General features: G+C 53.1%; 1 protein-coding gene across 3 annotated transcripts in view; it reads right to left on the bottom strand.

Annotated features, from left to right (window-relative positions):
- The window catches only part of XKRX (XK related X-linked), a 24938-nt gene continuing 14026 nt past the window's right edge, over positions 1-10912 (bottom strand). For all 3 annotated transcript variants that reach the window (XM_075896747.2, XM_089781660.1, XM_006137433.3), the window contains 2 exons: positions 7250-7509; positions 1-1477 (listed from right to left, as the gene is read on the bottom strand). In XM_075896747.2, the coding sequence (XP_075752862.1) occupies positions 732-1477; positions 7250-7509 (1006 nt within the window). In that variant the 3' untranslated portion in view covers positions 1-731. The remainder of the gene's footprint in view (positions 1478-7249; positions 7510-10912) is intronic.

Genomic DNA, 10912 nt, shown 5'->3' on the forward strand with positions numbered 1-10912 from the left:
GAAGTGACACCAATTCTTTTAAAACACAGACCATGTCCCACCATGTCAACTTCAAGATTCATCCTTTGAGTTCCACAAACGTACAGTAATAACCAGGGAGAAAACCCCGGGAAGGAGGAGGGGGAGGGGGCAGAGCACAATCACGCACAGCGTCCTTTCTGGCATGGAACCGCTGAGAAATGCGGCACCATGCAAAGGGGCAGAGCAGCCAGGGGGTCAAGATGCAGGGACTTAGGTGGCACTTCCATGGCACCAGAGGGTGGCCCCTGGGGCCCAGGGGGTGGTGTGCAATTGATTCAGTGTATGGGTGGGGGGTGGAGTGCTGGGAGAGCAGGGGCAGGGGCTGGACCTGGCTCCTGCCCCAAACACGGGCTCTCTTGACAAGTGAGGGGGTGGGGGTGGGGACGCGTGTGCCCTTTGCTCGTGCAGTGTGGGTGTCGTCATGGAGAGCGACCTTGCCCCGCCTCTCCCGTTCACAGCCTGCAATGGGTCGACAGGCCCCCGTGACATCAGAGGGGCCAGATCTGCAGGGTGAGCGGCCCAGGAGAATTCTGGGCCTCGGTGCCTGCTCAGCTTAGCCTCGCTTTGTGCTAGTGGCTGGTGATGAGGCCCCCCTGGGCCCAGCCCCCTCTTTGTAAATCACAGCTTCGTAGACTGTCTGCCCCCTCTGGGTCTGTAAACAGGCACGTGTCACAGCCAGACGCCTGGCAGCACCAGGCCAGCGCGTTCTATCAGACGATGCTGTGCCGCACGCTGGGCTCGCACGGGGCATCGAGCTGGGTGGGGCTGTCTGGCGCCGTCTGCCGGCAGCAGACGCACTGCAGGAAGTCAGAGACGTTGTGCTGGAAGAGCTGGCGGCAGGGGTGCAGGTACTGGAAGAAGAGGAGCATGAAGAAGATGGCCAGGCAGTAGCCCACCAGCAGCTGCAGCACCAGCAGCGGGGCGCAGACGTATTCAAACACGTCCGTCTTGAAGAAGTACCAGAGGAGCAGCAGGGCAGCATTCTCCGCCAGCCGCACAGCGTAATACGTGGCCAACCGGCCCCAGTTCTGCGCCTTGTCTATCAGGTCCCGGTCAGCCAGCTTCAGCTGCACGGCCGACCAGCAGAAGATGTTGATGCCGGCGTACAGCAGGGTGACGGAGCACAGCACCATCACGGTGCCCACCCGGCTGAAGTTCTTCTCCACATTGTCGGGCAGCCGGGCGCCGCTGCGCCAGAACCGCACCCAGGGCAGGAGCAAGAGGACGAGCAGGTTGGCGAGGATAATGGGGATGACCCAGTGCTTGAAGACGCTGCAGAAGAGCACCAGGACGGCCACGCGGGTGGAGATCTCCAGGCTGCGCCACAGGACGATGCAGATGAAGGCCAGCGGCCGCAGCTGGATCTTGTAGTCGTCGTATTTTATCTGGATGGCCAGGACGTTGCAGACCAGCGCCCCGTAGGTAACCGACAGCAGGCAGATGCCCATCAGGACGGCTGCAGAGGAGGGAAGGAAAGTGGGGACCAGGATTACACAGAGCAACGCACATGTGTTGCCCTAGCGCATGCCTTCCTCTCTGCCCCACTGTCCACGCAGACCCTGCGTACGGCACAAAAGTCTTGGCGTGAGCTTGCAGTGGGTGTCGGGGGGACAACTCATGTCCAGGTCAAGTAGGCCCTGGGGGAAGGTGGCTCCTGCAGGTGGGAGCGGGCATGGAACTGCCACCGAGGAGTTCAAAATACTGGCTCCCAGGGGGACAGGCATGGGGCAGGGGAGGAACGGCTTGTGGCAGGCAGCAGCTGCAGGAGAGGGACAGCAACAGTCTGGTTAGCCACAGATCCCAAATGGGAAAGGAACGTCCCGTCTCAGAACGGGCGGGGTGAAGACAGCACGTCCTGCGTGCCCAAAATCCGCCTCAGCAAGGCTCTTGCTTGTTCCTGTAGCTGTAAGTGGAGCCACCTGGGAGCTCTTCTGCCCAGAGAAAGTGGGAACTTTGCATTCCCTCACCTGCTAAGTGGGTGCTCAGCAGGAGTTACCGTCTAACCCTCCCCAACCTAATCCGAACAGCTAACAGCCTCCATGTCAGTCAGGCCAGAAAGGCGGGTCAATGGAGCCCAGATGCCCGCAGCTCCACAGCCTTGGCTGCCCCTGCATTAGCTAGGCCTGAATGTGCCCTAAGACCTCTGACACCATGTCTACACTGCCTCTTTTTTGCGGAAGAGACAATGCAAATGAAGTGCTCATTAGCAACTTCTCATGCTTCATTTGCATATTCTCAGGCTACATCTACACTGCCTTTTGTTTGCGGAGGAGGTAATGCAAACGAAGCACTCAGTAGCAGCTTCTCACGCTTCCTTTGCATATTCTATTCTGATGCTTTTTGCGGAAGAGGTGTTTGTGCAAAAAAAAAAGCCGTGGAGATGGGTCCGTTTTGCGCCCAAAAACCCTTATCCCGCAACAAATGAGGTTCGCAGGTTCTTGTGCAAAAGGGGTTTTTTGCACAAAACGGACCCGGCTACACGGCTTTTTTGGTGCAAAAACCTTTTCTGCAAAAAGCATCAGAAGAGAATATGCAAATGAAGTGTGAGCAGTTGCTAATGAGGGCTTCATTTGTATCGCCTCCTCCGCAAAAAAGAGGCAGTGTAGACGTAGCCTGAGTTAGGGCAAATTCTGCCCCTAGTGCCTGCTCAGCTTAGGCCTGCTTTGTGCTAGGGGCTGGTGATGGGGCCCCGTGTGCCCAGCCTGGCTGCTCTCCTCATAATCACAGCTTTGCTGACCGGGCAAGAGCTGGCTCAAAGTAGGACCCAATGCTCAAATACAATAATAGAATCATAGGACTGGAAGGGACCTCGAGAGGTCATCGAGTCCAGCCCCCCGCCCTCAAGGCAGGACCAAGCTCCGTCTACACCATCCCTGACAGATGTCTATCTAACCTGTTCTTAAATCTCTCCAGAGAGGGAGATTCCACCACCTCCCTTGGCAATTTATTCCAATATTTGACCTCCCTGACAGTTAGGAATTTTTTCCTAATGTCCAATCTAAACCTCCCCTGCTGCACTTTAAGCCCATTACTCCTTGTCCTGTCCTCAGAAACCAAGAGGAACAAATTTTCTCCTTCCTCCTTGTGACACCCTTTTAGATATTTGAAAACCGCTATCATGTCCCCCCTTAATCTTCTTTTTTCCAAACTAAACAAGCCCAGTTCATGAAGCCTGGCTTCATAGGTCATGTTCTCTAGACCTTTAATCTAGAAACCTGTGCAGTGTAAGAACCTCTGGCAGGCTGGCAGGCTGCAGGGCCGCCAGGGATCCTGCTTGGCCTCTCTCCCGGCTTCTGTCTCTCTAACTCAGCAGTTCCAGCCTTTTCCAGGTGGGGATCCATTGGGTACGTCTAAACTACATGGCTCCGTCGACGGAGCCATGTAGATTTGTTTGTTTGGTAAACAAATAACGGGGCTGCCGACAAAGGGCTTTGATGTCAGCGCGGGAGCGTCCAGACTAGCGTGCTGAGTGGACAAACAGCCGATCAGCTGTTTGTCAGCTCAGCGCGGCAGCCATGTAAATTTAAATGAAGCCGCGATCATTTAAATTGCGGCTTCATTTGACTTTGCCTATGTGTCTAATCTACATGCCTCTGCCGACAGAGGCATGTAGTCTAGACACAGCCATTCTGACAATTCAGGAAGACTCGGTGACCCAGGGCAATTCAAAAACGGGGGGGGGGGGAGAGGGGAACAGAGCCACCTGGGGAGACACTTGGCGACCCTTTTGAAATGTAATGGCGACCCATAGGTTGGGAAACCATGTCAAACTGGACAGGGCCCGTCCAAAGTGAGGCTTGGAGCATTGGAATCAGGCAGGAGCGTACTGGCAATCAAAATAGGCTTGGGAAATAGGTTGAGAATGGCCCCCCCATGATGTCACCCCTGCGTGCCCCTCAAGCCCCGCCCCCTTTCCGTGTCATGTCCGGCATGCGGCGCAGGCGGCGGGTCGGGCTCTGCGTGCCGCGTACAGCGCAGACGTGGAGCCGTTCGGAGTGAGGGGCAACGGCGTGCGGACACGATGGCCCACCGGATGACAGCCCACAGGGAAATTCCCGGTATCCCGCCAGGCCAGTCTGCCCCTGGAATCAGGCCTCAGGCACAATTGCTGTGACAATCTGCATCCGTACCTACCACTGCTCTCCACTAGGCAAGAAACTGGCAGCAGACTTGCCCCAGGGCAATCTGGTTTCTGCTTGGAGAGTTATGCTTAAGCAAGTCTCTGTCCACCCTTATTTAGTGACTCATGTCCCATGAGCCAGCGCAAGTCAACGCAGGACACGCCAGGTCTCATGTTTCAGCAGCAGGCAGGCAGAGTATCAGAAACCATGAGACCAATGTACCGGGGAGCACGTGGGAGGAGTGGTGAGCCTTGTCATCGATGTTATACAGTCAGCCTTTAAATACAGGAAATCCAGCTGGTCACTCTAGTTCAACGGGTCAGGGAAACTATGCTGCAGTCATAAAGGAAAATTGCTTTTGATCTGGGGTGCAGAGAGTAAACAGTGCTTTTGCTACTGTGGTGCGGAGATTCAAGCTGAGACACAGACAAGCTCCCTATGCAAGTCCCTGAGCTAGGGTTACTTGCCGGCCTCTGTTGCTGAAAACGGTCACAGGTTTTATTTCAGAGCGTCTCAAAACATTTTCCTCGTGGGGCTCACACTTTAAAGGAGATTTTCTAGGGGATGCCTCCCCTCTCATTCATTATCACACAGAATCCCTGGGCAACTATGGCTCTGCCTTACGCACCAAAGTAACACCAGGGGAAAGGTGTTTGAGCTGTCCTGCAAGGAAGGCAGGCAGCACAGTCGACCTAAAAAGCTCGCCATGAACCATCAGCATGTTCCCAGCAATGCATTATGTGTGATCTGGAATTCAGCTCATTGCATGAAATCTTAAATTGCACGTGGACATGCAGGTCAGTGGAAACTGGCTGTCATTCTCCCAATTAATACACACCCCTTTGGGTGTGTAGTTGTTTAGCAGCTTAAGGCATGTGTGACATACACAGCAATAGAAACCTCCATATTCAGAGCTAGTAAACCGTGAGAAAGAGCAATTTTACGTTAGTTCAGTGGTTCTCAACCAGGGAGATGTGTACCGCTGTGACGATCCAGAGGCCTTGCAGGGCTTACAGCTACTTATCTAAAGATTTGCCTGTTTGAAAGCAACAGGCTACATAAAAAGCACTAGCCAAAGTCAGTGCAAACTAAAGTTTCATCCAACGACTTCTTTATACGGCTCTGAATGCCATATGCTGAAACGGAAGTGCAGTATTATATTCCAACTGATTTTATAATTATATTAGATAGTAAAAATGCGAATGGAAGCGATTTTTCAGTGCGAGTGCGCTGCCAAACTTTTGCATTCTGATGTCTGATTTTGTAAGTGAGGTGAAACTTGGGGTATGCAAGACAAACCAGACTCCTGAAATGGGGATAGCAGTGTGGAAAGGCTGAGAGCCGCTGCGTCAGAACATGACATTGGAGTAGATAGCTCTCAGCTATGTCCTCACCCCGGCTACCTCCTGCCCCAGCAAGCCCTCCATACCAGAACTTGCTGGGGGGGTCCAAGGAGGTAGCCTTATCTTTCAGCTCCTACCAGGGAAATTCCTCCATGGGGGAAGCAAGGCCTTTAAGGGCTCTTTACACTGCACCTGCCCTTTTATGCAGCACCAAGGGCTCAAAGCACGAGAGGAGTTCATTCACTCTCTAATTCTATTAAACGAGACGGAGACGGTAGTGCTCAGGACTCGATGAGCCGCGAGCTACTGAACACGGTGCTCACTGTACATCAGGCATAGCAACTGATCAGATAAAACCCAATTTCCTCATGATCATTTATACTATTAGCTTAAATTAAGGTTTATTTTGGTTTGACGTCTGTTTCCTTGCCTGGATCCTAACAGCTGTAATGCCTTTTTTCCAGGGACATCATATAAATGTATGTAAGTCAGGGCTGCACTAGCAAGAACAGACTGTATGGGAAGATTTAAATGTGACTACGAAACATGCTTTTAAAATAAATGGATAAAAATATCTGACAGATGAGCTCTGGAATGGAAGCAGCTTCCAAAGGAGGCAGAGACAATGGTATCACAGGAAGGAGATGCTGGAGCCCTGCCTTACTGTGTACCTAGTGGAGATGCGGAATTATTTTTTGGCCTTCTACCTTCGATTGGGGAACTAGAACCCACCACCCTGCGCTCCCCAGGCAAATGCCCTATCTGCGAGGTCCACAGCACGACCCATCCCACCTTCAGGGTGCCCCTTATCCTGCCTGCCAGAGCCTGCTCCCAGGGCTACTAGTACTAGTAGCTCACTCATACCAGTTCATGGATTTTAGCCTCCCAGCAGCCCTATGGGGGTAGGGAAGCATTACCCCAGGGGAACTGAGGCACAGGGTCAGCTAACTCTGCAAGGTCACATGGGCAGTCAGTGGCCAAGACAGGAACTGAGCCCAGATGCCCTGACGCCCACGCCAGTGCCCTACCTGCTAGACCGTCCTTCCGCACCTAGAGGGGCTCTCGCTACTTGAGAGAGAGTTGAGTCCTGCATGGAAAAATAAGCTAGGGACCGAACTAGAGACCTTTCCACCCTGCGTGGAGGATTTATCCAGTGTAGGACTCCAAGATCAGCTGTACGAGCCAGCGCCTGCACCTCCTATTCAGCAGTGCGCGGTCTTACTTGCCACGGAGCTTCTCTGTGATATGAAACAGGCTCCACAAGAATGTTACCTGCGTGTCTGAGCTGGCTACCTAAACATTCCCCTCCAGTGTCATCTGGATCCAGCATTGCTCTTCACCTGCTCTCCCAAAGCGCGGGACAGCGCTGCTCTGCGCGGTACAACAGCTGTCCCCTCCCAGCCCAGACGTGTGCTGTGAAGGCTAGGACTATAACAGAGTTTAAAGAGAAGCTAGATAATTTCATGGAGGTTAGGTCCATAAAAGGCTATTAGCCAGGGGATAGAAATGGTGTCCCTGGCCTCTGTTTGTCAGAGGCTGGAGAGGGATGGCAGGAGACAAATCGCTTGATCATTGTCTTCGGTCCACCCTCTCTGGGGCACCTGGTGCCAGCCACTGTCAGCAGACAGGCTACTGGGCTAGATGGACCTTTGGTCTGACCCAGTATGGCCGTTCTTATGACAGGCTTGGATAAGCACTCAAATTTCTGGGCCTGCCCCTTGTGCCTCACTGGTCATTCCCCACGCTGCCCCCTTCCTCCTTTACCTCTGGCAATGGGAACATACTTCTCGATGATGCTGATGTACAGCTGCAGCGTGAGCTGTGGGGTGGAGCCCAGGAAGGCCTGGATCACGGCCATGCGCTTGAAGGCATCGCGGTGCGTGACCAGCCTGCGGATGGAGTGGCCCACCTCCTGCTCCAGCTCCACCTCACAGCCCTTCCGGAGCTTCTTCTTGCGTGTGATGGTAACGTAGGGCTCCTCCTGTCGCCCCGAGCAACAGTAAACCACCAGGGCCTCGATGCACCTGCACAGACAAAGCAGCCCATCAGCTCAGCCAGCCTGACCCCTCCGGGGACCCTCATGCGCCTCTGCCTCTCCTTGTCGGCCTCCCCCAGCAGGACGTCACTGATTCCACTCAAGCACTTTAGGAAGGAGGCAACTAGCGAGGGAGAGCACAAGGCGGCAAACAGCACCGGTCTTCACCACCCGGGGGCAGGGCACACTATTTGCATGATGGGAAATATGCCCCCAAAACACACACGCTGCGTCTAGACTGGCAAGTTTTTCCGCAAAAGCAAGTGCTTTTGCGCAAAAACTTGCCAGCTGTCTACACTGGCCGCTTGATTTTGCGCAAAAGCACTGACGTTCTACTGTCTGCAATCAGTGCTTCTTGCGCAAATGCTTTGACGTTCCCGTTTGGGCAAAAGCCCTTTTCCGGAAACGTTTTTGCGCAAGAGGGCCAGTGCAGACAGCTAAAAACTGTTCTGCGCAAAAAAGCCCTGATGGCGAAAATGGCGATCGGGGCTTTCTTGCGCAAAACCGTGTCTAGATTGGCACAGATGCTTTTCCACAAAAAGTGCTTTTGCGGAAAAGCGTCCGTGCCAATCTAGACGCTCTTTTCCGCAAATGCTTTTAACAGAAAATCTTTTCCGTTAAAAGCATTTGCAGAAAATCATGCCAGTCTAGACGTAGCCACAGTGCTGTGCTGCAATGCCGAAAAGGAACAGGGTAAATCTGTGTGTATTGGGGATGTAAATTGTTACCTGGTAAGCCTGAGGGCAACTAAAATGATGAGGGGTTTGGAACGGGTCCCATATGAGGAGAGATTCAAGAGACTAGGATTTTTCAGCTTGGAAAAGAGGAGACTAAGGGGGGATATGACAGAGGTCTATACAATCATGAGTGGTGTGGAGAAAGTGAATAAGGAAAAGTTATTTACTTGTTCCCATAATAGAAGAACTAGGGGCCACCAAATGAAATTAATGGGCAGCAGGTTTAAAACAAATAAAAGGAAGTTCTTCTTCACACAGCACACAGTCAATCTGTGGAACTCCTTGCCTGAGGAGGTTGTGAAGGCCAGGACTATAACAGGGTTTAAAAGAGAACTAGATACATTCATGGAGGTGAAGTCCATTAATGGCTATTAGCCAGGATGGGTAAGGAATGGTGTCCCTAGCCTGTTTGTCAGAGGGTGGGGATGGATGGCAGGAGAGAGATCGCTTGATCAGTACCTGTTCGGTTCACTCCCTCTGGGACACCTGGTATTGGCCACTGTCGGCAGACAGGATACTGGTCTGGATGGAGCTTTGGTCTGACCCAGCCTGGCCGTTCTTATGTTCATGACAGCTCTGCACCATGTGTGACCTACTTCAGCCCAGGGAAAGGATTCCCTGGAGCATTTACCTCAGCCAAGGCCTCACTGGCCCCACGGAATAAGTGAAGGTGGGGGAGGAGGGGAGGCCCGAGGAATACTCGTATCATAAGTAGAAGGAATGTGGGGTTCACTTTGCCAGCGCTGGACACGCTTCCTACGCAATCCATCTCTGAAGTCGTGTGGCACTTGGTTTTCTGTGGAACCCCCAATCCTCACTAGATTATTCTCAGCCCTTGGCAGGATCGGTGCAGGACTCTGAACGCCAGCCTTCCGCTTGCCCAGACGCCAAATTCATCAAAATCTTTTATTGTTTTTGGAGGGGGGGGAAGATGGGGGGTGGGAAGAAGTAGGAGAGAAAGAGAAATGGCTCCTGAAGAGAGCTAGCACTTCAGGTCGGGAACGAACCTGCTCTGGGACCGACAGAGGAAACACTTGATCGGGCCAAGTGATGGTACAGGAGAAACTGCCATTTGTGAGCCCAAGATGGAATTCGCTCTCTGCACCGCTTTGGGCAGGGGCTTTGAGCCTTGCCTGGTTACGTGCTATGTCTGGAACTCAGCTCTGCGGCCACATTCATCAGAAAGGACCAGTTTCCAGTGAGCCAGAGCCAATTTATGACTCAATGAAACAGGGTGAGACTCAGCAGTTTGGCTGCCAGGGCTTCAACTGAAAGGGCCTGCAGGAAGCAGGCAGCTCTCTGGAGTGTTCCGAGGGGCCTCTCGCTCCAGCCACCGGCTTGCAGATATCACGACCGAAGGCATTACAGGCACTACTCCTCCAGCGGCCTTTTGCTGCTGAAATCAACAGGGGACATTTGCAGCAACGTCCCACTGTAGGGAGGTGCTGCTGTGCGCTTTCACACGGCTACATACTGCACAGCAAGAGAAGTTAGGCACGGGGTGAGCTCTACTCGCTGGTACAAGTGATGCTGCTGTTAAAATTGGCAATGGAAGTTTAGTCATGACATAACTCAGTCTAATCCTGACCAAAGGGCCTGATGGAAGTCCCCAGAAGCCTGGATCATCAGTCAACATCATCCTATTAGAGCTGGAGCATCAGAGTGGAGGAGTACAGGAGCGTCCCTCCACCTGTGTGTCCGGTCAGAGGATGTAGCCTTAACAGTGGCGAATCTTCGGGGGGGAGGGGCTCTGCATGAAGTGGAGGGCTCTGAGTTAGCTGTGAGCTAGCTACACCATATCGTCTTGCTTATCTCCTTCCCAAGAATTCGCCATGGAGCCACCTGAACACCTGACTGCATCCCAGGGCAAAGTGTGAGCCAGCATGACTGACGCCTACCCAGGGCAGGGCCAAAGGACACACCTAGCCCGTTCCCAGCCAGCTGGAAACAGAAACTGGCTTTAAAAGCTTGATTATTTCTTTCGGGAGATCTGATACAGCCAGCCTGGCTTCCCCATCATCTAGGCTATGTAACAACAGGTTGTCTTGCTGGCACAGGCCTAGCTCACACAGGGAGGGGAACATTCCTGTCTGGAAGGAGGCATCCCTGTCATTCTCCAGGAATGAGACCTAGGCTCCCTCCTCATTTATTGCACTCAGCTCCTCCTCTCCCGCTTGCACCGATGACTGCGTGGCTCCTGGCTCCCGGGATTTTTCTGTTCCAACACAGACTCATTTGCGCCAAGGCCCTTCTCTTCCTTGTCCCATGTCTCCCTCTCTCACGCTTCCCCCAGCACCCAGGGGGCTGCTGCCTCCCCTCAGTCAGAGGCAGGTCTACCCTCCATGCCTTATTCTTAGGGCCCTGCAAACCCGCAGATAGCCGCTGGATATCCATGGCTCAATGTTGCAGATATGGAGACGGATACAAATTTTGCATCAAATTTGCAGATCTCTGCTTTATAGCCACGGGGATCCGCACCCGTGAATGTCAATCCAGAAATCCACAGCTCATTTGTGTGGACACAGATGAGGATGCGGATACACATTTTGGATCCACGCAGAACACTATAGCTCAGCTCAGAAACGGACCCCCATGAAAATTCACCCTGTGCCATACAGCTGTGACTACAGGGACTTCATAAGCCAATGGCCTGTC

The sequence above is a fragment of the Pelodiscus sinensis genome, chromosome 13 (genome assembly GCF_052426305.1).
Source record: "Pelodiscus sinensis isolate ZL-2025 chromosome 13, ASM5242630v1, whole genome shotgun sequence".
Lineage (NCBI taxonomy): Eukaryota > Metazoa > Chordata > Testudines > Trionychidae > Pelodiscus > Pelodiscus sinensis.